The sequence below is a fragment of the Grus americana genome, chromosome 3, assembly GCF_028858705.1.
Source record: "Grus americana isolate bGruAme1 chromosome 3, bGruAme1.mat, whole genome shotgun sequence".
Lineage (NCBI taxonomy): Eukaryota > Metazoa > Chordata > Aves > Gruiformes > Gruidae > Grus > Grus americana.
The window spans coordinates 1475937-1499933 of record NC_072854.1 but is presented as its reverse complement, the minus strand read 5'-3'; the positions used below and the strand labels follow the sequence as shown (position 1 = coordinate 1499933).

Below are 23997 nucleotides of genomic sequence, written 5' to 3'. Positions count from 1 at the left end.
TCCCCAAAACTGTGACAGATATTGAAGAGGGGAAGGAGATGCCCCGGGTGATGCAAAGCCGTGCCTGAAACTGCCTGTCTGTGGCAAAGGGGGCTTGGAGGGGACACGGGTGGAGAGGACCCACGCGGGACACGCACCCATGGGTCACGGTGGGGATGGGTAGGTGAGTGGGAAGGGGGCTGTGGGGGTGGGAGACCGTGCACACACACACACACAGAGGCCACCCCAGGGTGCCGTGACACCCCGTCACCCGGCCAGCAGCTTGCACCCGCATCCCCCTTCCCTCCCGTGCCGCCGCTTCCCCCACCTCAGTGCTCCTCCGGCAGCCCTGCCTCCTGCCTGACCTTTCCCTACAGCCCTGCCTCGGCTCCCCGCATCCGAACCATCGCCCTGACGGATTTCCATCCCGTGGCACAAAGCGCTGGGTTGGAAGCGTGCCGCCCCGGGGTGGGGGGGGGGATCCTACCGCTGCTGGCTGGTACCTGCCAACCACTTTCCTGGAGGGATGCAGGAACCCGTCCCATGCGGATGCTAAAGGCTGGACCGGAGGATGCCTGCGACCGCGGCAAGCCCGGCAAAGCTCTCGGCATCCTGACGTTCTGGCAGGGAGGCAGCGAGGGTAAATAACTTATTTATTGGATTTTAAAAGCAGGCAGCAGGGGATTTTTGGTTTTTAGATGAGAACTTCACACAGAGCTGGGAAACTTTCCCTGCCGCTGCCTCCCTATCGCTCCCTGACTGTCCTCGGCACTCTGCAAACAGCTTTAATCACGGATATTTGCAGAGAAAAACAGCTTCTCTCCTTCCCACCCAGCCTGGACCCAAGGAACCCCCTTACCTGCCACAGGGTGCGCAAGGAGGGGTCCCCCAAGCCCCCCGTTCCCTCTGCCGTGCCGGGGTTGGGATGCTGCGCCGCGGAGGGCTCCGGCGAGGACTGGACTCTGGCGAAGGATGTGTCGGCTCTTACTCGAAGCGGTGGCGGTGACGACAGGGGCTGGGGGAGGAGGGAGAGCCATGCCCAGGCAGGGAAGGAGGGGAGGCCGGGAGGATGAGGGGGAGGAAGGCTGGCTGGGCATCAGCTCCCCTGGCCCTCCTCGCCCCCCGTGCATTGGCAGAGCTTGCCCAGGGCTGCAAAGGGCTGGATTTGCCTGGGCTTTGTCAGCCTCTTCCGAAGCACCGCTGGGCCGGGGGAGAGGGAAGGGGGCGTTGGGCTTTGTGTGTGAGGATGGGGAGGGAGAGGGAAGGAGAACAGGAGCCAAAACGCTGTGGAGCTGTGGAGCTGGAGCGCAGAACGGGGCGTTGCAGGGCGCATTGCTTGGGGTATTGCACAGGGCATCGCAGGGGGCATCGCAGGGGGCATTGCACAAGGTATTGCACAAGGTATTGCACGAGGTATTGCACGAGGTATTGCACGAGGTATTGCACGGGGCATTGCATGGAGCATCAACAAGCTCCAGGCTCTTACACCGGTGGGGGGAAGCAGGGGGCTGCTTGCCCCAGTCCCCACCAGACCAGGGTTTCCCCACTTGCCCCACAGCCCCGGGCTGGGGGTTTGGTGCAACGATGTCCCCTGCTCTGGGCAAAACGGGATGCAAGGTCTTGCGCTGACCCCACACAGCACCCGCCTCAGCCCACGCTTGCCCCCGTAAAACACTGCCAAGGGGGTGGGGGCGAAATTGGGAAAGCAAAGTTGGGGCAACATCCAGAATCAAACCACCCCCCCCCCCGCGGACCCCTTCCCCCTCCTGCCTCAGGTGTCCAAGGGGATGGGGACAGGGCTGGGGACAGGGCTGGGGACAGGGCTGCTGTGGGCAGCAGAGGTGGTTCTCTGACCGCAAGAGGATGGGAAACCCAGAGCTCCCCGCTGCTCCCCGCCTCCCCGGGCAAAGACCCAGCCCTCTCCCCAGACCAGCCTCTCTCCTTCCTTCCTGCTAGGAAATTTAATGTGCAACCTTCCTGCAAGCAAAACCCAGGACTGCAATTTCCAGCCCCGGGGGACCTGCCAAGGATTTGCTTCCTTTCTCCTGGGAGATAAATGAAGAGGCAGACCCGGGCATGGAGGGCATCCCTGAATTTGCTGCTCCTCCTCTGTTCCGCTGCAGGACCCCATCCTGCCTCCATCGCTGTGGCTGTGCCCACCATCCCTGGGATGCTGAGTACCAGAAACCCATGGGGAATAGGACCGTGAAGCCTCTGATGCCAAAGCCAGGCAGATATTGGGTTGTCCCCTCTCCAGACTCATGGCCATGAACATCTCGCCGATGCAAACGTGACAGCGGAGTGATGCGGATGTCTCACTGATGTCATGATTGCATCACACCACCTCATTTTTTTTAATCATCAATGTCACGCTCGCATCAAAGCACCCTGGCAAACCCCACCACCACCCCGGGGAACCAGGCTGCGGCCAGCAGTGCGATGCAAAGCCCCGTCCCCGTGCCACGGTGCAGAGCCCTCAGCCCACGGCCGCGTCCCAAGGCTGCCTGCGAGGCCGCAGGGACGGCGCTTGGTGCCGGAGGGACCCCCTGTCCCCATGGGTGGGGAGGGGGGAAGGTGGAGCGATGGATGCCAGGGGTACGGGGAGCAGCTGGGAATCGCAAGGATTGCTCCAGGAGATCCAGCCAGGCCCACCAGAGCGAGAGAATTAGGGAGAAGGATGAGTCCGGTAAGACCGTAGCAAATTAATCAGGAAAACAAGACAACTGACATTGATTTTCTGGGGAGGAACAAACGGAGCTGGCTGCTGGGATGGCAGAGGGAAGGCTGGGGGGATGGTGGGAAGCGTGGTGGCTGCTGGGGGGGGTCCGTCCCCTTCGCTGGGCTCCTGATCAGAGCGGACGGTTCTGCAGGTGGAGGGGCAGTGAACGCTGCAGACAACGTCCCCCGTCCTCCTTCTCCCTCAGACAGCAGAGGACGGAGGGAAACCAGACGCGGAGATAACGCTGACGCCTGGCAGAGCGCGATGCATCTTTATTTGGCTGCCTGCAGCTCCTGCAGAAGTGCCGCTGCCCGGGGGTACTCCTGCCTCTCGCCCATCCTTCGGGTGCACCGCGGGGGTATTGGGGTGTCCTGAGCACCCGGGGTGGCCCTGGCCATCCCCCCCCAGCCTCCGGGCTTACAAACACACGCGGATTTTCTGCCTCCAGCCGTTCTCCCCGCTGCCCAAAGCTCAGCGGGTTGGGAGCACTCGAGCTGCCGGCTTCGGTTTCTTTGCCGGGCGGTTCATCTGCAGCCGCTCTCCCGCTGCCTGCCCTGCCCTGCGCAGGCAGGGACCCCCATCCCCTCCATCCTGCCCGCCCGGAGGGGCCAAACTCCAGACCCTGCAACCACCCCAGGGGCAAAGAGGCTCTGCCAAGCCGGGACAAGGCGCTCCCCCAAGGGTTAACCGCGGCTGGTGATGCTGCTGGAGCACCGGCGAGATGCAACCGAGCCCTGAAAGAGCTGGGATTAATTTTTAAGACCCTCCCGGGGAGCCCCAGGAGCCCCGTTCAGGCAAAGCTCCGGGTGCGATGGCTAGCTGTGGAAGAAGGGAGCGCGTGGGGATGCAGCTCTGGCAGGGAGCGCCGGCGCGGTGCAGAGATGCTGCGGGATGGGACGGAGGGGTCCTCCCCCGGGCACGGGGCTGGGCACGCACGGCGGCACCGGGCTCTGCTAGACGAGGTCTCGCAGGATAAATGCGTCGAACGCTCAGGCCGGGGTTACGGGGCACGGCATAGGCGATGGCATCACACGTGCGACGGCATCGCGTGCGTGATGGCATCACATAGCAGGCAGCAACCTCCCGTCCCCTCCCGGGGCTGCCGGCTCCCGGACCGTTTTGCAAACGCCTCGTGCAAAGTCTCAGCTCCCAGCACCAGAGAAAGGAGCCGGGACGCCCCAAAAGCCGTGGAGCCAAGCCGGGTCGGGGTCCTACCAGCAAGCAAGGCCACGTGCAGGGTGACAGCGGAGCCCGTCCCCGCTGTCCTAGGGCTCGGCGGCGGCGGCGGCGCGGGCGGCCGAGCTCTGCAGGCGCCGGCTCAGCTCAGCGTGGAGGCGGTGGGAGGCGGCGTCGAGGGTCTGGGCCAGGCGGCTGGTGAGACGTAGCATGTGGGCCACCACGCGGACACCCTTCCGCAGCCTGGGAGGGGGCGAAGAGTGGGCTCAGCGTCCCCCGTGTCCCCACCAGCCTCCCCGCAGCGGGTGTGGAAGGTGATGGGGGTCCCGGAGAGGGGGGGTCCCCAGTCTGGGAGAGGAGGTACCCCAACTCCTCCATCCTGGAGAACGTTTCTCCATCACGACGGCGCGGCTCGGCTGGGTCACTGGGTTAGGAGTGCCAACCCCCCCCTCCTGACGTCCCACCCCCCTCCCTGCCCTCAGAAGACCCCCACCGGCCCCGCTGCGGATGTTAACGGCAGCGGTTTGCTGAGCATCCAAACCCCACGTGTCACCTGAGAGCCATCACAAAGGCTGTGGGACCCTGGGGGACACCCAGAGACACCCCCCCCTCCCCCCTTCCAGGTGTCCGTAGCCTGGGGCTGGCTCCCACCCGTGGGGTCTGGGGCATCAGCTCCATGGAGCATCTCTCCTGGTCCATCCCCTTCCCATGGCACTTACTTCTCCTTCTTCTCGGCTGTCCGTGGGTGATCGGCCTCGGCCACGTGAGCCTCCAGCTCCCTGCGGACGTTGTCCAGGCTCTCCTGAAATTCCAGGTTGGCCCCGTGGATGGCGGGCAGCGCCTCGGTGATGATGTCCTGGTAGCGGGTCCGGTTGTCCTCCAGCATGGCCGCTGTCTCCACGTCCTTCAGGGTGGCCTTGGTGTCCTGCAAGAGGCTCTTGAGATGATCCAGCTCATCGCGGGAGGAGGAGAGGGGTGGCCCAGGGGGGCTGCAAGGGTTGGGGGTGTGGAAGGTGATGCCGCAGCGCTGGGGGTCCTGGAGGGGGTCCCCATCCTGGGCGAGGTGGTACCCCAACTCCTCCGTCCTGGTGCTGGGTGACACGTCCTCTTCGGGTCCCCCCTGGGTGGTGGCGGGGGGGACGAGGGTGCAGAGCCCCACCAGCAGGCACCAGGCGGGGCCCCCCGGGACCATGGTGTCCTGCAGGAGCAGAGAGAAACGGGGCTGAGACCCCCCCTGAGACCCTTGTGGGTGTCCCCCCCCCCAGGACCCCCCCAGTTCACACCAGCAAAATCCCCCCCCCCTCTTCTTTTTCCATGCATATGCGTCTCTGTCTGCCGGGCTTTGGGATTTGGGGGTGCCGTACCCCACTATCCCTGCACCATGGAGGACCCCCCAGGCGGGGGTGGGGGGCTTTCTACACCCCCCCCCCAGCGCAGCACATGGAGCATAGCGAGAGGGAAACTGAGGCACGGAGGGGTTGAGGTGAGGGCAGGAGGGGCTGAGGTGAGGCTGATCCTGCCGGGGTGCAGCTTGTCCCCCCCAAAATCCCGCTCGGGAGCCATGGAATGGCAGGAGGCCGGGGGCAGGGGGGGGGGCAGACAATGAGGCTCTTTCAAAACCGCCACCGGAAAACCTCGGCGCCGGGAACAGGGCAGCGGGTGCCAGAGGCTGCCGGCGCGGCAGGCGTGGGGGCTCGGGGCTTTGGGGGGGGGGGGTCCCCACCGGCACCCCACGTCCTCCCAGCCGGCCCCAAGCCCCTCTTCAGAGGGAAGGGGGGGGGCTCCCATCGGCATCCCGGCTCCCTGCCAGCGTCCTGGGGTGCAATGAGCTCCCCAGGTCTCAGGCCAGCACCTGGCAGGGGTGGGCGGTTTTCACTTTGGAGTGAAGGGCCCCAAAAGAGGGGGTCTGGGGGGGGGGGGGGAACAGCAGCTGGGGCCCCCCCGGCAGACACGGCAGCGGCACCGCGGCCCAGCCCTGCCACGAGTTGGCCGGGTCTCAGAGGCGTAGCCGTGCTGGCATTTCGCTGGCACCAAGGCTGGGTTGTTCCTCCCGGCTCTTCCCACCGGAATAGCAACAGGCCAGCAAAATTTTTCCTTTTCCCTTCTTTCCCCCCCCCCCCCCTCAAAAAAATGCTCCCACCTTTTTGCCAAGGAGAATCCAGGCTTGGCGTCGCGGCGGTTGGAACTCGGGGGGCTGCAGACCCGCTGCCGGCTCCGGTTTTGGGGTGAGCGGAGGGGGCTGTGCCGGAGCTGCCCCCCGCCGTGATGGGAGGAGGAAGAAAAGTCCTTGCCGCGCCAGGAATCAGGGAAGGGGGTTTCATCCACCCACCCGGCGCTGGACCACCCCGGGGGGATGCTGGGGGGATCCCGTCAGGGGTCCCGGGGACAGCGGGAGGTTGGGGACGAGGGATGGGGGACACCGAGCCCCGGCAGCGGGATGCTGCCGATAAATGCGTGGCTTGTCTGGGCTTGAGGCCCCCCCTAAAATAACTCTGCCCCCTCCCCAGCAGCCATCCCAGCAAGGAACAGCCCCCCAGCTCTGCTGCGCTGTGCAGGGGTGCAGTTACCCCCCCCCCCCCAACTGCCCCCTCCTCCCGAGCTGGGCCCGAGCCAGCACCCACCGCTTGCTTCGCAGGTGGGGAAACTGAGGCAGGGAGCTGGGATTGCCTGCGAAACCGCTGCGGATCCCCCCCCGGTGCCCCTGTCCCGCTCACCGCTCGGCGACGCGGCCGTCCCACCACGGCACTGCCGGCGGCTCCCCGAGGCGGGGCCGGCCCACGCACACGCACACGCACATGGACACACACACGCACACGCATGGCCACGGGCACACCGTGTCTGGCACCGAGCAGGCAGTGCTGCCAGGGCTGGTTTGGGGTGCACGGGGGGGATCACACGTCCCCCCAGGGCTGCTTCTCCCGGGGGGATTTCAGGATTGCTGAAATGGCCGGGCAGCGTGCACGCGTGTGCACGTATGTGCTTGGCATGCAGGCGTGTGCTGAGTGTGCACGTACATGCTCGGTGCCTGCACACCTACCTGGTGGTGCACACTCGTGCTCAGCAGTGCACACACGTGCTGAGTGCGCACACATGTGTTGAGTGTGCATGCAGTGTGCACACGCGTGCTCGGAGATGCACACATATGCTTAACGGTGCGCACACGCCCTCAGCAACGTGCCTGGCAGTGTGCGTACACGCTCGGCACGCACATGGGTTTTGCATATGCACACGTGCGTGTGCATGTATGTGCATGTGTGCATGTGTGCGTGCATGTCTGCATGTGTGTGTTTACGCGCATGCTTGCACACATGCATTTTTGTCTGTGCACGTGTACGTATGTGTGTGCACATGCATATGCATGCAGGTGTGCAAATGTGCGTGTGTGCATCTAAGTGCCTGTATCTATGCATGTGTTCCTGCACGTGCGCAGGCATGTGCGTGTGCATCTGTCTGCATGTGAACATGTGTGTACACACGCGTGCACACGCGTGTGCACGCCTGCAGCGCGTGGCCAGTCCTGCCCCATTAGGCCCCTGGGAGCTGGGTGCGGGCAGGTTGGGTCAGTGGGTGCTGCCCCAAACGTAGGGGCCGGGTGTCCCACAGCCCCACGGGGCCGGCGGGGGGTGTCCCCCGTGCAGGGGTGCCCTGCGGAGGGTCCCCGGCGTCCGGGCGGGCACCCCCCATGACGGGCGCTGAAAGGCGGCGCTAGGACCCAGCGCGGCGCCCAGGCAGGGGGCGGGACGAGGCTGCGGGGGCGGGGCCGCGGAGGGGCCTCAGCGCTTGGCGGGGCAGGGCCGCGGGTTCGAGCCCCGGTGCTGGCGGCGGTGGGGCGGCCATGGCGCGGCGGGCCGTATTGTTCGACCTCGGTGGTGTGCTCTTCGGGCCCGGCCTGCAGCACTTCCTGGGCTCCTGCGAGCGGGACTGCGCTCTGCCCAGGTACGGCATGGTCCGGCCTGCCCAGGCCAGGCCCGGCCCGGCCCTGCCCGGCGGCACTCGACCGCCCGCGCCTCGGCGAGTCGGCGCTCGACCGGAGACACGTAGAGACGAGGCGATAATAGTGTGTGTGTGAGGCCGCCGCCCGCGCGGGATGTGCGCGTCTGGGGGCCCCGTGGCAGGAGGACGGGGGTGGGGGTGGGGTGCGGGCTGGGCACCCCCCCGTCCTGGCCGTGGGGTGCGAGTCGGGGTCCCTGTGTGTATGTGAGGTGCAGGCCGGCCACCTCCTGCCTGGATGCGGGGGCGGTTCTGTCCTGGATGCGGGGTGCAGGCTGAGGGGAGAAAGGGAGAGTCCTGTCCTGGATGTGGGGTGCAGCTCAGCACCCAAAGAGGCAGGATTGCTATAGGAGACGGTGGCAGAAGCAGTAAGAAGAGCAATTAATAATTAATTAAGCGGGATAATTAATTAAACCCATCCCTGCCCCGGCGCTGAGACCTGACACAACTCAGTGCATGAGCTGGAGCGGACGAAACCCAAAGCGTTGGGCGCCCAAGCGGGTCCCAAACCGCCTCCCGAGTCCTGGTGAACCCTTTGGCCCATTTAATCAGGGTGTTTGGGGATCAGTAACCCCAAAAGCTCCCAAACGGGCCTCGAACAGGTTCCGTCTGTTTGCATCGCCCAACACGTCGGGATTTTCAGGCAGCGCGTGGGTGTTAAAGAAAAAAAAAAAATAGCAGGGAGTTAAAAAAAGAATAAAATATTAAATAGCTAAGTGCTGGAGGACGTGGAGCAGATGGAGCAATAAATTCCTAGATTATCAGGCCATCAAACGTATTTTTGCTTCGCTTTATATGAAAAAGAAAAAAAAAAAAGTGACAGCGATCCTGCTGGAACAGGTAAAGCTGCTTTATTTTTAACTGAGCTGCGTTTTTATCGACTCCGAGGAGAGCTTTGTCCTAAAGCCAGTGGCCGTAATCTTGTTTTATTGCCGCCCGAGAAGGTCTTCGTGATCTCGTGATAGGGGCAAATTATTTTCCTTGAGCTACAGCTTACGAAATACCTTGTTCTTTGCATTATTTTTTTATTCCTGGCAAAGCTCCCTGCTCGTCTATCTGCGGGGCAAAGTAATTGAGCTGCCAGCAGAAATAAATGGGCGACGATCTCCAGGTCCTGTAATGAAGTGATGCTCCGGTCCCAGGTGATGATGGAGGAGGGAGCTCCATATCCCCGGCACAGAGCATTTTCCCCTCCGGTATTGGGGTGTCACGTCGTCGTCCCCCCCAAAGCTGATTTTCTTTGCCTGGCAGGGATTTCTTGCGGAAGGTCCTGTTTGCTGGCGACTCCGAGAGTCCTTACGCCAGAGCGATGAGGGGACAGATCACCCTGTCCCAGGTGAGCCCGTGGGTACCAGCCGTGGGGCATCGCCGGCGGCTCGGATGGGGCTCGGGAAGGACCAGGCGCCAGGATGGGCTGCGCTTTGTGTTTTGGGGGTCGATTGAATGACTGCGGGGGTCTTTTCCAGCTCTTTTCCGAGATGGAAGAGGGCTGCAGGCAGCACGCCTCCGCCTCGGGCATCGCCCTGCCGCCCGACTTCTCCGTCGCCCGAGCCTTCGAGGAGATGGCGGCTGAGGGGACGGTCAGTGCCCCCCTTCTGCGGGCAGCGAGGGTGCTGCGGAGGAACGGTGGGTGCTGGGGGGGCTTTTGGGCAAGGGTTGATGATGGAGCGAGGGGGCTTTTTCTCTCCTGAGCAGGCGTCAGGGGGTCCCTGGTCGGTCCCACCATGAGGTCCTGGTCAGTCCCACCACGGGGGTCCCTGCTCGGTCCCTCATCATGTTCTGAGCCCTGGTACCAAATCCATGGGGTTATCACCCAGCCAGCAATTAGCGGGATGCCGTAGCTCTCAGCCCCGCACCGTGGCTGGTCCGTCGGCTCAGTCCTCAGCATCTCGGTGCGCCCGAGCTCCGGCTCGCGTCCCGCTGGCGTTGGGAGGGTCGAGCCTCGCTTTTCTGGAAGCACAGGTGCTGAGCATCCCTTTAGCTCCTGTCGGGGTGTCCTGGTCCGGGCAGAGCCTTGCAAATGGGAGATTTTAGGCTGGGAAGGTCTGAGAAACGTGTCTGGGGAGGGGAGGTGAAGTCAAACGCTTGCGGGAGAGCCGGAGTGGGAAAACCAGCGCTCCCCGCTCTGCTCGTGCCTAGGATTTAAGACCTGCGTCCTCACCAACAACTGGGTGGACGACAGCGCCGGGCGGCTCTTCACGGCCACGCTGATGAACCTGCTGCGCCGTCACTTCGACCTGGTGATCGAGTCGTGCCGGCTCGGAGCGCAGAAGCCGGATCCCAAGATCTACGCCTATGCCCTGGACGCGCTGCAGGCAAAGCCGCAGGAGGTACGGCCGTCACCCCAAAAACAGGGTGCGGAGGGGTCCCTTCGGGCACCCAACGTCCAGCGACCGCCCTTCCCCGCGGCGCTGAGCCCGGCTCTCGCTGCCGCACCTCCAGGTCATCCTCCTGGACGACATCGGGGAGAACTTGAAGCCGGCTCGGGAGATGGGCATGGCCACCGTCCTCGTCAGGGACACCGAAACCGTCCTCAGGGAGCTGGAGGAGCTCTCGGGCGTCCAGGCATGGCTGGGTCCCCCCTGTCCCCTGGGGGGGCTTCTGGGTCTTGCCATGATGCGGTGCTGGCGCAGGACTTGCAGGCGGCATTGGAAACGAACGGGGTGGGGGCTGCGAACCCACAAACCCTGCCCACCCCCTGGGTCACCTCATCCCCTGGCCCTGCTGAGCTGTGTTCGGGGGTGTCCCACCGGTAGCAGGGTGGTGGGGATGTCCCGTGGAGCCCCAGATTTCCTCGGGAGCTCACCCCACCGCTCCTCACCCCGCAGCTTCTCACCCAAGAAGAGCCGCTGCCGACTGCGTGTGATCCGTCCGACGTGACGCACGGCTACGTGCCCATCCGGGTAAGGTGGAGGGCTTGGCAGGGTTTGGGGAGGGGGGTCCGGGCGTCCTGGGGAGGGTGTCGAGCCCCGTGGAAGGATGTGCCAGCTGAGGGGTGGCTTGTTGGGTCGGCCACCCTCCTGCGTGGGCTGCTCTGGCTGGGGGATGCTGAGCTACCCCAGCGCTGAGGTCTTCTCCGTCCACCCCCGGGGTGAAAACGTGTTTGCGGGGCTCCGGGATGCGGGGCTGGAGGGGGGTGCTGGGCTCCCAGCGGTGGGCGGGGGGGTCGGGGGGGTGAAGCCGTGCCACCCGCAGCCGGCAAGGGCTCTCCGTGCCTTCCAGCCCGGCGTCCAGCTGCACTTCGTGGAAATGGGGCACGGCCCCGTCGTCTGCCTCTGCCACGGCTTCCCCGAGTCCTGGCTCTCCTGGCGCTACCAGGTGATGGAGAGGACGGGGAAGAGGGTGGACCCCGGGGGGCTGGCGGTGGGGTGCTCAAGCGCGGTGGAGGGGGTACGTGGCCACCGCTCCTGGGGGGTCCCGGGGCTGTCCCACCCACCCTGCCTTGAGCCCTGAGGGACACGGGACACATCCCAGGAGCGTTCCTCAGCCTCCAGCCCCACCAGCCCACGTCTGCCCTCCTGGGGACACCTCCGGGCACGGCCAGCACGTGCTGCGGTGGGCAGATGCAGGATGGGTGCTGGTGCCGGGGGAGGGTGGGGTGCAGGGGGGGTCTCCGCATCCTTCGGAGGCTGCACCTTCCCCTCCTAGATCCCAGCTTTGGCCGATGCCGGCTTCAGGGTGATCGCGTTGGAGATGAAGGGCTACGGGGAGTCCACGGCCCCGCCGGGTGAGCTGGGGTTACCGGGACGTGGGGGGCTGGGGGCGCGCGGGGCTGGAGGTCAGGACCCAGGAGGAGATGGATGGAGGTGTCTTCTCCTGGGGTGGGGGGGTGGAAGCCGTCCTGCTCCCCCTGCAGAACGCAGCCTTAGAAACACGTGGATGTTAAAACGACGGCGGTCGTGTCTTTCGTGCAGATGTAGAAGAGTATTCCCAGGAGCAGATATGCAAGGTGAGGAGCTGCAGGGGACAGAGGTGGGCAGGATGAGTGCGGTGTGAGGGCCGGCAAGGCATGGTCCCAGGCAGGACCTGACCCTTTCTCTCCTCCCTTCCCCAGGACCTGGCGGTTTTCCTGGACAAACTGGTGAGGAGCCCCCCCACGATGGGTCCCTCCCTCCCGGCAAGGTCTGGGCGTGTGTGTCCCCGGCTCCCTTTGTCTCCTTCCCACGCAGGGACAGCTGAGCTCCCCACTAACCTGGGTCCGAAACCCTTGGGGTACCACCTAAACCCTTGGGGTACCACCTAAACCCTTGGGGTACCAGCAAAACCCTTGGGGTACTACCTAAACCCTTGGGGTACCACCTAAACCCTTGGGGTACCACCTAAACCCTTGGGGTACCAGCAAAACCCTTGGGGTACCAGCAAGCCCCGTCTTTGTGTTCCCCGTGGGTGGGATTTTCGGGACGGGGATGCTCACAGAACCCCCAGCCCAGCGGGTAGGACCCGTCCTGGGGAGGGTCTGCAGCTCTGCCCCCCCCCTCCCCGGCCCCTTGCGCCCTCGCTGCGGACGGGGAGACGGGCTGGCGGCACCGGGTTCGGCAAGGCGGGGGAGATGCTCACGGAGAAGGGTGCTGGGCTGCACCCCTCCGGCCCCCTCAACCCCCGGCCGTAGCAGCTCCCGAGGGGCTGGGCGGCCGCGGGGACCAACGCGATGGCCGATCCGCTCGGGTTTGGAGCTCCGGGTTTAATTCCCGTCCCGGCGAGGGGATGGGGTTGATTTCTGCGCCTTTTAAATGAGGTGAAGTGGAAGGAAAGAAACACAGCCCGCAAAATGCCGACATCGGCGCGGCTTTTTTTCCTCGCAAATGGCTTCCGAGGGAACGAGTCCTTCAAAAAGCACAGTGCTAAAAAGAAAAAAAAAATAAGAACCAAGGGGGAGAAAAAAAAAAAGAAAAGCCCTCGAGGTTTTGCAAGGGCTCCTTGTGTGAGGAATGGTGATGGTTTTTTGGGGGCACCTGGGCTGGGGTTTGGGGAGAGACCCAAGCCGGGCATCGCGGGGACTGCGGCTCCGGTTTGGTACCAAGCAGGTGAGGATAAATCACGGTGATTTTTTTTTTAATTTTTTTTATTTTTTTTTTTTTTGCTGGGGAATTGCCTTCAGGCTGCATTAAAAATAAGGAAAATGGATAGAAAGGTGCCCGCTGATGCGCAGCCTGGCGGGCGGGTGGGCACCCGCTGTTGTGCGCTCGGTAGATGGGATGCGAGGTCGTGGCATCCCATAGGGATGGGATTTGGTTTTTCCTCCCTGGGACGACCCAGGAGACTTCGGGGAAGCCCGCAGCCCCCCCAAACCCTCTGCCCCCCTTGGCAGGGGCGGGGGGGGGGGGTCCCAGCGGGGTTCGCCGGGAGAGAATTTTAATTACGCTTCTAAATATCAGCTAATTCTGCACGGGCTGCTACGTTGTCAGGAGCGCAGGTTTTAATTGGATTTATTTGTGGGTGCCCAGAGGGGGCAGGAAAAAGGAATTGGGGGTGGGGGGGTGGGGGGGTGGCAATCCCCCGTCTCCAGGTCCCGGGGGATGCTGCGAGCCCCTTCCCAGACGTTGCCCGCGGTGTCACCCCGCGCGATGGCGGCGGTGGGGGGGGACCCGGCTGGGTGATCCCAGGGGAGGAGCAGCCTCCAGACGTGGTTTTGGCGGATAGAACGGAGCCCCCTTCCTCCGGAGGGGCAGGGACTGGAGATGTTTAATTAAGTCGGAGCAAATTGCTGCCGGTGAGCAGGTAACGCTTGTTCCTTGGGGGGAAAAAAAGGGGAAAAAAAAAAGGGAAAGAGGGGGGGAAAAAAAAAAAAAGAATATTGCTGTTTTCTGATCTCTTGGCTGCTTCGGAGGAAGGCAAAGCATCTCTCGGGCGCTGCTTTTGGGGTGCGGCTGCGGGGGCACGGGCTCACGGCCCCCCTCGCTGCAGGGCATCCCGCAGACCGTGCTGGTGGGTCACGACTGGGGCGGCACCGTGGTGTGGCACATGGCGCTCTTCTACCCCGAGAGGGTCAGGTGGGTCCTCGGGGACCTGTCCCGCCTGGGATGGGGTACCCCGAATTCTGTCCTGTCCCTACAGCAGAGCCCCAGCTTGCACGGGACACCCCAAATCCAGGTGCGATGCTGACTCTGCCCCCCCCCCCCCCACCCCATCGTGTCCTAGAGCCGTGGCCTCGCTGAACACCCCGTACCGACCCGCCGACCCCGCTGTGGACATCGTGGAGAAGATGAAAACCTACCCCACCTTCGATTACCAGTTCTACTTCCAGGAGCCGGTGAGTCCGGCACCACAATTTTTATCCTCCACCCCTCTTTTAGGGCTTAACCCACCCCCCCCCACCCCGGGGTACGGGGACGTGCCCGTGTCGGGGTGCCCAGCTCGTGGCTTGGGCATCGCTGTCACCCCAGCTGCAAAAGGGTTGGGGTCCCCCTGCCAGACCTCGTTCCCATGCTGAACTCTGCAAAAAACCATCCCCAGCCTCCGCTCGAGCCCCGATGGGCGACAGGATCCGGCCTCGGGGGGGGTTGGGTCCCCCCGGGGTGGGGGTTGGCATCACCCGTGGTGCTTCCTGCCCCCCCCCCCCCATCTCCTCCCCTGCAGGGTGTCGCGGAAGCGGAGCTCGAGAAGGACATCGGCCGGACGCTGAAGGTCCTGATCCGCTCCACGCACCGGGAGGTAGGTGTGGGCTGGGAGCAGAGGGCTTCCCCAGCCTGGTGGCCTCTCCAAGCCCTGCTCTGCCCGTGGCACCCTCTGCCCTTCCGCCTTGCCCGTGCCCTGCCCAAAAACTTCAGGGATGGCTTTGCAGCGGCCCACAGCGACCCTCAGGCACACCCCACCCCGTGGCTGCCGTCCTTTTGCTGCCTGTCCGCTGTAAAGTCTGCATTCGGTCAGCCATCAGTAGGGACCAGAGTGAACGCATCCTTGTGAGCAGCAGCGCAGGGCTCACGCTTCTTTAGGACTCAAAGCTGACCCTGAGTAAGGATCGAGAAGACCTCTAGAAAGCTTCGCTGCCTGGGGAGAGACAGCCCAGCTTGGGGAACAGCAGATTTGTGGGGTGACTGTTTCGACGCGGCCTGGCAGAGCCTCCTGCTCTCCCCCCGCGCTCGCAGTGCCAGCGCCGCTCGCTTCCTTAACCCCTGCAGCGTTAACATCTCGCTTCGGGGTGAAAAACCTTTTGTGGTTGAAAATAACAGCGCCCCGGGAGCGCGCGGGAGGCCGTGCCTCGCCAGCAGTGTCCTTCTGCCGACCACGCCGGCTGCTCCCGGCTCCGCCGCCCGGGGCTGCGCGGTCGGTTCCTGCATCCCTCGGGACACAGCGATGCTCGGTGCTGTGAGGAGGGGCACGGAGCCCCAAGTCGGCTTGGCAGCCACGGGGAGCCCCCCCTGCCCCCCCGGGGATGGGATCCCCCCTGTCCGGGTGCCGTGCCCCGCCTGCCCTGGGTCCCCTCTCTCCGCAGGACCGCCTGCCCTTTGCGCTCAACTTCCACGGGGTGCGGGAGCGAGGTGAGGGGGAGAGACCTGGCCGGGGGGGGGGTGCTGGGGGGGGATGCTGGGGGGGGGGGATGCTGTGAGTGGGACGCCGTGGGTGGGGATGCCGCAAGGGGGATGCTGGGGGGGGATGCCGCAGGTGGGGATGCTGGGGGGGGGGGGATGCTGGGGGGGGGGGGGATGCCGGGGGGGGGGGATGCCGTGGGGGGGGGATGCCATGAGTGGGATGCCGTGGGGGGGGATGCTGTGAGCAGGATGCCATGGGGGGGAATGCCGTGGGGGGGGATGCTGTGAGTGGGATGCCACGGGTGGGGATGCCGTGGGGGGGGAATGCCACAGGTGGGCAGTGCTGTGCCTCTTGTCGCAGGGGGCCTGCTGGTGGGCTTCCCAGAAACCCCCCCGGCCAGCCGGATCCTGCACGGCCCCGAGCTGCAGTACTACATCCAGCGCTTCGAGAAATCCGGCTTCAGGTAGGGACAGGAGCCCGGGGGCCTGGTGGGGTACCCCCCCACACACAGAAGGGGGGACCCCCAAATCCACCGAGGCCTTGCTTTACACCCCCCAGAAGGGGGGAGGCTGGCGGGGGGAGGCTGCTTTCCCCTTGCAGGCTCTTCCCGTGCCGGCGGTGCCGCGGGCAGGGGGATGGTCCCCACCGTGGTGTCGGCAGGAGCCGCGTCCCAGCATCTCCACCCCGGTCCCCTCTTTCCCAGTGGCCCCTTGAACTGGTACCGCAACATGCGACCCAACTGGCGCTGGGCACTCACTGCCAAGGACAGGAAGGTGGGGACCGATCCTGCCCCGCGGGGACCATTCGCAGACCCAGCGCCTTCCCCACCTTGTCACCTGTGTCCCCTGTAGATCACGATGCCGGCGCTGATGGTCACGGCCGGGAAGGACGCGGTGCTGCGTCCCAGCATGAGCAAGGGCATGGAGGAGTGGGTAAGCCGGCGTGGTCCCGTCCCACCCCAGCCCTGCCTCTGCCCGGGACCGGTGCGCGCCGCAGCCATCGCGTGCTGGTGCAGGTCCATCATGCTGAGCTGGGCTGGATTTGGCCCAGATACGGGGACATCGCTTGATAAGGGGGGGTCAGAGTGATGGTGGGAGGGGGGGGAGAGGGGGGCATTTGCCTTCTCTCCGGATTTTCTCTTGCCAAAAGAAAGCTGGGCGTGCAGGAGCATCTCCTGATGCCCAGCGTGCCGGATCCTGGCACCAACCCTCCCTCCCCAGATCCCGCAGCTGCGCCGGGAGCACATCGAGGAGTGCGGGCACTGGACGCAGATGGAGAGGTACCGCGGTTGGCGTTGCACGGCCTCGCTCCATCGGAGCCGGGCTCCCCCGTCTCCCCGGGGAAGCCAGATCCCACCCCAGCTCTGTGCCGTCCCCCCAGGCCGGCGGCGCTGAACAGGATCCTGGTGGAGTGGCTGGAGGGGCTCCCCCCCGACCCCCCCCCTGCCCAAGATCTCCAGGCTGTGAGCGGGGCCGGCGGGCAGAGCCCCACTCTCTGCCCTCTCTCCTCCCCGGGCTGACTTTGCCTTTAGGGTTTGATTTTCACCTTTAGGGTTTGATTTGGTTTTTTTTTTTTGGGGGGGGGGTTGATGGGTGGAAGTGATGGGTGAGCCGGGGCTGGCACAAAGCATCGCTCCTGCTTTGTGCGGCTAAAGGGGTCCCGGTGGGCTCTCGTGGGGGTCCTGGGGGGCTGGGAGATGGTTCAGGGCCGGAGCCATCCTCGTGCCGTGGCGGGGGCTGCACCGGGGCTGCTGCACCCCCCCCTGGCCCCAGCCCAGGGGTTTCCCTCCCGCAGGGGTGGGGGGGGGGTGTCCTGGATCGTAGCGTGGTCGGGTTTGGTGTGGAGGTTTTAATGCACTAATAATAATAATTAATGCTGCTTCAGAAATCACCGTCTGCCTTGAGAAATAAAGCACAAAGTGACCCGAGCGCCTCGGCTCTCCCCGTGGTCCTTGGGGTGCAGGTTCACGCAGCATCGCCGTGGCCCATCCCCGTGGTGCCAGGGCTCAGCCCCTGCCTGCAGCCGCCTTCCCCCCGTGCTCCCGGCCCTTCTCCTGGCCCCCGCAGACGTTCCAGCCAGCCAGGACGGCGTGAGGATTTGGGCAAACGCGCTCGGTATTTCCCCCCCCACACCCCAAATTCTCCCCAGCCCTCAACTATTTTCATCTGGGGCTTTGCGGTTTGTCTGGCTGCGTCCCTCCTCCCAGCCCTTTCCCCGCTCTGCCGGCAAGCCCACGGGAATGTTTTTGCATCCGGATTCATCCCTGAAAAAGGAGCTGCGTGGATTTGGGGTGTGGGGGGAGGAGAGGAAAACACAGCCCCCGGGTGGGCAGCGAGAGGTTTAAACCTGCTGCCTCCAGCCCGGAGTTCTCCGTCACCCTGGCTGTTGTCCTCAGCCGGGTTTGCTGGCGGAGGCGGCGGCCTCGGGAGCGGGTTTGGGAGCTGCTTTGGACTCTGCTGAGGAAATGTAAAATCCGAGAGCATCGTCCCCAGCCGGCTGGGAGCTGCGGCCAAGCACCCGCCCCGGAGCCCTGCGCAGAAAGCCAGGCGGGTGCTGCCAAAACAGCCTCTCCCACGGCACTGGTGTCTGCGTTGGTGGGGTTTGAAAGGTGTTTGCGTCCTCCTGCCAGCGCTCCCTGCACCCCAGCCCCTGGCAGGGCCCTAACCGGGGTGTTTCCGCCCCGCTCTCGGGGGGGGGCTGCAAGGCTGCAGCGGTGCCCAGCAGTGCACCGGCCCTCCCACAGCTCCTGGGAATGATTTTGGGAGGGAGGAGACCTGCAGAGAGCTCCCAGGCCCCCTTCCCCCCTTGCACCCCAGGTAATCCCCCCCCACATTGCTCCTGCCCCAGCAGTCCCTCTCCCACCCCACACCAACTCCGTCCCCCCCCCCCGCAGCCTGGGCTGGCTGTGTGCGTCCTCGGCCCCACGGGTGCACGCATCTTCAGTGCCCCGTGCAGCTGCACCCTCAGCTCCCTGGGTGCACACGGCCTGGGGCCCCTGGGTGCCTGCATCCCCCATCCCCAGGGTGCACGTGTCCTCAGTCCCCTGGGTGCCTGCGTCCCCAGGCCCCAGGGTGCACGTGTCCCTCGTCCCCTGGGTGCAAGCGTCCTGCGTCCCTGGGCTGCACATGTTTTTGGTTCCCCGGGTGCATGCATCTTCCATCCCCAGGGCGTGCGTGTCCTGATGGCCCCAATGCATGCATCCCCAGTCCTTGGGGTGCACGCGTCCTCAGCCCTTCGCTGCAGGCATCCCTAGTGTCCAGGGTGCCTGCGTCCTCAGTCCCCAGGGTGCATGCATCCCCCATCCCCAGGGTGCACGTGTCCTCTGTCCCCGGAGTGCACGTGTCCTTGGCTCCTCGGGTGCAGACGTACTTGGCTGCCCAGGCGCACGGGGCCATGGTCCCTTGGGTGCACGTCTCCATCCTCGGGTGCACGCATCCTCGGCACGCTCAGCGAGCTCTGCTGCACACCCAGTGGGTGCACCCCGGTGGGGTCTGACGCACAGACCAGTGGGGTGGGATTAGCCCAGGGCGACTGGCCGGGATGGAGACACCCCACCGCCCGCAGAGCGGGGACCCAGGCAATCAGCCGAGCCAAAGCAGACTTGGGCTTCGATGCTGGCAGGTCCAGGAGGGCAAACACCATCGGAAGAGAAGCAAAGTGCCACCCCCATTTCCTCCGGGGCCTCGCTCCGTCTCTCGGAGGGTTTATTCCCAGGAGAAATCCGTGAACATGACCGATGGCACTGGCTGCCACTCCTAACAGCACCCGAGGGGCCGGGCCCTGGCGTGATGGATGGAGTCCGAAAGGAAGAAATAAATCCGGCTGCAGACTGAGCTCCTCCAGGCCATTTCTTTTTGCAGCTCGAAGCCGCTCGCGGTGGTCTCGGACACAGCGGAGAGAGGGGAACCGCATCCCTCGGGATGCTGCGGAGCTGGGGAGCTCGTACCAGCAAACCTCCCTTGGGTGGATGTGGTCTCCAGCTGCACGGCGCACAGTGGCCCTATCCTGCTCCTCTCTCAGCTCTTCGATGTGAAGAGGAAGAAGAAAATATCTGGAAAACCTCAGGGTGGGTTTCAATCCCCCGACCCCAGCAGCAGAGGTTCGGAAGAAATTATCTCCCAAAGCCCCAGCAGCTCACAAAAGGCTGGGTTTATTTTTTAAGAGATGCTTGCAATTCCTGCTCTACAAAGCCAAACGCTCACCTTTGAGAAGAGTCGTCGTGAGGTGTCCCCAGGGGAGCAGAGTGGGTGACAGTGGCAGCACCCAGCCACGAGGACGGGGCTGGGTTTGCAAGGCTGCTTGCAGGGCGTCTGCAAAGGCGACGCACAGCTCAAGGGGGCTGAAACGGGGGCAGAACCCCCCCAAAAATCTCCAATTCTGGCACTGCTGGCGCGATGGGCATCCCCCCCTTCCTTGCTCTGCGCTCGCCGGTGCCGGCAGTGATGGACGTGGCTGCAAATCCTTCCGAAGGCCAGCGAGCACGACGGCGGGAGGTCTGACCCCCGCCATCCCCCTCACCGCGGGCGGGCAGCAACCCTCCACCGCCGCTCCGCAGGAGACTCGCACCCTGCCCTGCGCAGGAATTAAAGCTTCAGGTCCCGTTATTTATCCTCCATCGGGTTTTTTTTTTTTTTTGGCGCTTAAGCAAAATGCCGGCGGGGGACGGCGGCGGAGGCGCGTGTTCGGTCGCCCTCCCCAGCTCTGCTTTGGAGAAGCTGGTGGCAGTTGCGCCGTGGTACAGGGGACGAGGGGATCTGGGGGGGGGACAGTCACCCCCAGGGTTTTTCCCGTCCCTCTGACCCCACCGGGGTCTCTGCAATGGCTGCGATGAGTCGCCGCTGGGAAATGTCTGCTGGACGGCGTGCACGGGGTGCACACACGGCGTGCGAGATGCACATACAGGGTGCAAGGTGCACACGCGTGGTGCAAAGTGCACCCACAGGGTGTGCACATGGGGTGCAAGGTGCACACAAGGGGTGCAAGGTGCACACACAGGGTGCCGGACGCAGGCACCAGGGTGCAGGATGAAGGCACTGGGGTGCAGAGTGCGCACACGCAGTGCAAGGTGCACACACAGATTGCAGGGTGCAGGCACCGGGGTGCAAGGTGTGGGCAGCAGGGTGCAGGCTGCAGACATGGGGTGCAAGGTGTAGGCACTGGGGGTGCAGGGTGCACACGCGGGATGCTGGGTGCACACACAGGGTGCAGGGAACACACAGGGGGTGCGGGCACTGGGGTGCAGGGTGCACGCATGGGGTGCAGAGTGTGGGCACCGGAGCGCAGGGTGCACACGTACGGTGCAAGGAGCACGCACGGAGTGCAGGGTGCACACACGGGGTGTGCGATGAGGATACTGGGGTGCAGTGTGCACACACAGGGTGCAGGCACAGAGGTGCACGCAGGGGTTGCAGGGCGCAGGCAGAGCCTGGCAGGGTCAGGGTGCAGAGCCCCAGATCTGGGGCTGGCCTATGGGCCCATCCTGCCCCAAGCTGGAAAACCCACAGCTGCTGGGGCTTCTCCTTAGAAACCCATCCAAAATGGGGGGGAAAAAAAAAAAAAAGGAATATATAGGAATATAACCAGCAAAAGCACAGCCGCTTTGGGGCACGGGCTCAGGGCTGCTGTGGGAAGGAGCTGGGCTTAATCCTGCACCTCCAGGACCTTACCCCGCAACCATCTCCAGCTCTGCCACCAGCGGGCAGGGCTCCCTTCGCCCCGCGGAGTTTGGGCGCGGGAGGGCAGGATTGCACCCAGCCATGGCTGTTTGCACCCACCGAGCTTGTCAGCACCCGGTTAAATTTCAACCCAGCCCGTCCCTGGACTCTGGGATGGCTCCGGCTTTGCCCCGGGGATGCTCGGTTAATATTTCAGCCGCGCTGGGATTGGAAACACCAGGTTTGCTGGGTGCCAAGGACAAAGGTCCCTCGGGGTCCAACACGGAGCTCAAACGGCAGCGTCACCCCCCTCCCCAGGGACCCAAACCCACCCTGGCACGAGGGTGACACGATGTGCCAAGCTCTGCTTGTGCCCTGGACTGAACCCCCCCCGGAAACGTGCTGTTCTGCTCTGCTTTCGACGGGCTTCTCCCTCAAAGGCTGCGAGGCACCCATGGGTGCTGGCAACAGGGATGCTGATCTGCGGGGAGGACGTGGTGGGACGCTGGCTGTGGCCGGTGGTGAGGACTGAGGGACAACATCTCCCTGCTCCCACGCAGGGTCCAGCTCTGGTCCTGTCCTCCCCTCCTCCAGACGTCGTTCGTTTTGGAAAGGAAGCAATTAACTCCGAAAAGAGAAAAGAAGAAAAAAAAAAAAAAAAGTCCTTGGAGATTGAGAAGTAAAGAATAAAAGCTGCCCATAATTAATTTTCAGCTGTTTTATTTTTAAACGGAGAAGAAAGAAGGCAAAAAAAACCCAAACCCCACCTGATTTCTGCCTGGCCCAGACACTTCAAAGAGCTTCAGCAAAGCACTCCTGCCTCAGTTTCCCCACTGCCGTAGGGGACGTAGCAGCTCTGGGACCCCCCCAAGTGCCGGCAGCTCTGGGGAGGAGCGTGGCGGGCAGGGGACGGGCGGGGGGGGGAAGGCTCCAGCCATAAGCCAAATTTTTGGGCAAACCCCATCTCCACGTTCCTGCACGGCCACGGAGGCAGAGCCTCGCACGCTCACCCCTCCAGCAGAGCGGCAAGGCAGGCTCCCTGCCGTCGGGGAGTGCGCTGCAATTTGGGAACGCACTGCAATTTGGGAACGCACTGCAATTTGGGAACGCACTGCAATTTGGGAGTGCACTGCAATTTGGGAACGCACTGCAATTTGGGAACGCACTGCAATTTGGGAGTGCATTGCAATTTGGGAACTACTGCAATTTGGGAACGCACTGCAATTTGGGAGTGCACTGCAATTTGGGAACTACTGCAATTTGGGAACGCATTGCAATTTGGGAGTGCATTGCAATTTGGGAACTACTGCAATTTGGGAACGCACTGCAATTTGGGAGTGCATTGCAATTTGGGAGTGCATTGCAATTTGGGAGTGCACTGCAATTTGGGAGTGCACTGCAATTGGGGAATGCATTGCAATTTGGGAGTGCATTGCAATTTGGGAACTCATTGCAATTGGGGAGTGCATTTGTGGTGCAGAGGTGCCAGTGAGCGTGCAGAGTGGTGTCTCCCAGCTCCCATCCCCATTTTGGCTGCTTTGGAGAACCCCAGCCAGGACACAGCAGCCCATCACACCACCCTTGCACACGCAGGAGAGCCGGTCACGGCCTGGATCCCTGCAGGAGAGCCACCACACCATTTGCCATCCCACCAAAAATTTCACAAATAAAATCACAAATCGCTTTGACTCCTGGCAAAACGCCATTTTTTTTGTGTTGTTCCCCCCCCCCCCATTACACACACACCTTTTCTTTAATTGAATTATTCCCTGCTGCTCAGCTGTAATTAGCCGAGCTGTGACATCCCTCCTGGATGCAGCCGAGAGCTTGTAGAGACCGAGGCGATGGGGGAGAACTGTGTCCCTCTCCGCACGCATCCCCCTCACCCCGCACTGTTAATGAATAATCCTTTGGGGGGGGGGTGGGGGGGGGTGTTTTTTGGAGCTTTCGATGACCTTTGCACAATACTTGGACCCGGAGCTGTTAGCTGGGCGGCCGTGGAGGTGTCTGACCCGTCGGCTGCCCCCCTTGGCGTCTATCTGGGCTCCAAGGTGTGTCGGAGGATTATTCATTAATTTGCTGCTTTGCAGCCAGGAAAACATCGGCAGGGTTTCAGGATGGGCAGGAGGTCAAGGAGCTTTGCAGGTAGATGTGAAGACCCATGGAAAAAGCTGCTGGAGATGCTGTGAGATGCTTCGCAGGCTGCACGGCTCCTGCTCTGTAATTAAGAAGCAATTTTCCCCCTCCCGGGTTCGTGATTGTGCTGGAAAGGCTGGCTCTCCAAGCATCCCGCGGTCCTGCGAAGGCAGCTGCCTGCAGCGGCGGTTCCCTGCCTGCTCAGGGCTCGGAGTGGTGCTCCCGGAGGTCACCTTGCCCGAGTTAGCTGGCTCAGAAAAATCGTTATCATCCTCCTTAATGAGGGACCGGGGAGGTTTTGCTTATCACCAAAGCGCAGCCACGGAGCGCTGCAGAGCTCCTGCAAATCGCCGCTCCTCGCCCGTCCTTCAGATGAGACCCGTTACCCGGCCGGATCCTGTCCCCCCCTGCTCCGGGTGGGATGGCAGAGCGAGTTTGGGGTGCAAGGCAAGCGTGCAAGGCATAGAGCATCCTCCTCCTTGCAAGACAGGGAGCAAAGACCCCCAGCGCCCTTTTTCCCACGTGCAATGCAGGGTGGTGCCTGAAGCCCCCCCATGCACCCGCTGCAGGGTCCCCCCCAAACCTGGCAGGGCCTTTTCCCTCTTCGCCCCCTTCCCCCAATGCAAAGGCTGAAGGTTCAGGGGACCCACTCCAGCGCAAAGACCCCCCAAAAGAGAAAGCGTCTTCTCCCCAGAACCCTCTGGAGCATCTTTTACCCAAAACCGTCAGAGTTTGCAGCATCCCTGGAGGATGCAGGACTCCAGGTTCAAATCCGCACCCAGATCCTGCTCTGCCAGCCGGGAGCGAAGGGCTCAGCCCCTCTCCTCCCCCCCCACCCCCCGGGAATCAGGCAAAGCCCAAGGGAAGGGCTGT

At 63.6% G+C, this 23997-nt stretch overlaps 2 protein-coding genes across 2 annotated transcripts; one reads left to right on the top strand and one right to left on the bottom strand.

The window, feature by feature from the left end:
• Nucleotides 1-2939: 2939 nt before the first annotated feature.
• On the bottom strand, nucleotides 2940-6632 carry LOC129204069 (uncharacterized). The gene is made up of 4 exons (XM_054819339.1): nucleotides 6589-6632; nucleotides 6015-6124; nucleotides 4594-5072; nucleotides 2940-4117 (listed from the first exon to the last, which is right to left on the bottom strand). The coding sequence occupies exons 3-4, from the start codon at nucleotides 5064-5066 to the stop codon at nucleotides 3964-3966; spliced, it is 627 nt and encodes a 208-aa protein (XP_054675314.1). The 5' UTR covers nucleotides 5067-5072; nucleotides 6015-6124; nucleotides 6589-6632; the 3' UTR covers nucleotides 2940-3963.
• Nucleotides 6633-7648: 1016 nt separating this feature from the next.
• EPHX2 (epoxide hydrolase 2) lies at nucleotides 7649-17262 on the top strand. The gene is given in 20 exon segments (XM_054819316.1): nucleotides 7649-7810; nucleotides 9116-9200; nucleotides 9331-9490; nucleotides 10004-10194; nucleotides 10307-10429; nucleotides 10693-10767; nucleotides 11087-11182; nucleotides 11513-11591; nucleotides 11779-11813; nucleotides 11919-11945; nucleotides 13769-13854; nucleotides 14003-14114; nucleotides 14441-14515; nucleotides 15297-15342; nucleotides 15695-15797; nucleotides 16038-16107; nucleotides 16186-16266; nucleotides 16555-16613; nucleotides 16715-16769; nucleotides 16771-17262. Coding segments are annotated over 20 exon segments (1689 nt in total). The 5' UTR covers nucleotides 7649-7709; the 3' UTR covers nucleotides 16801-17262.
• The last annotated feature ends 6735 nt before the right edge of the window (nucleotides 17263-23997 follow it).

Bases quoted from the DNA above. Each gene is read 5' to 3' on its own strand.
- LOC129204069 (XM_054819339.1), bottom strand. From the start codon at position 5,066: ATGGTCCCGGGGGGCCCCGCCTGGTGCCTGCTGGTGGGGCTCTGCACC. The intron at 4,118-4,593 runs GTAAGTGCCATG...GCCCCCTCCCAG, and splicing joins ACAGCCGAGAAGAAGGAGAA to GCTGCGGAAGGGTGTCCGCG.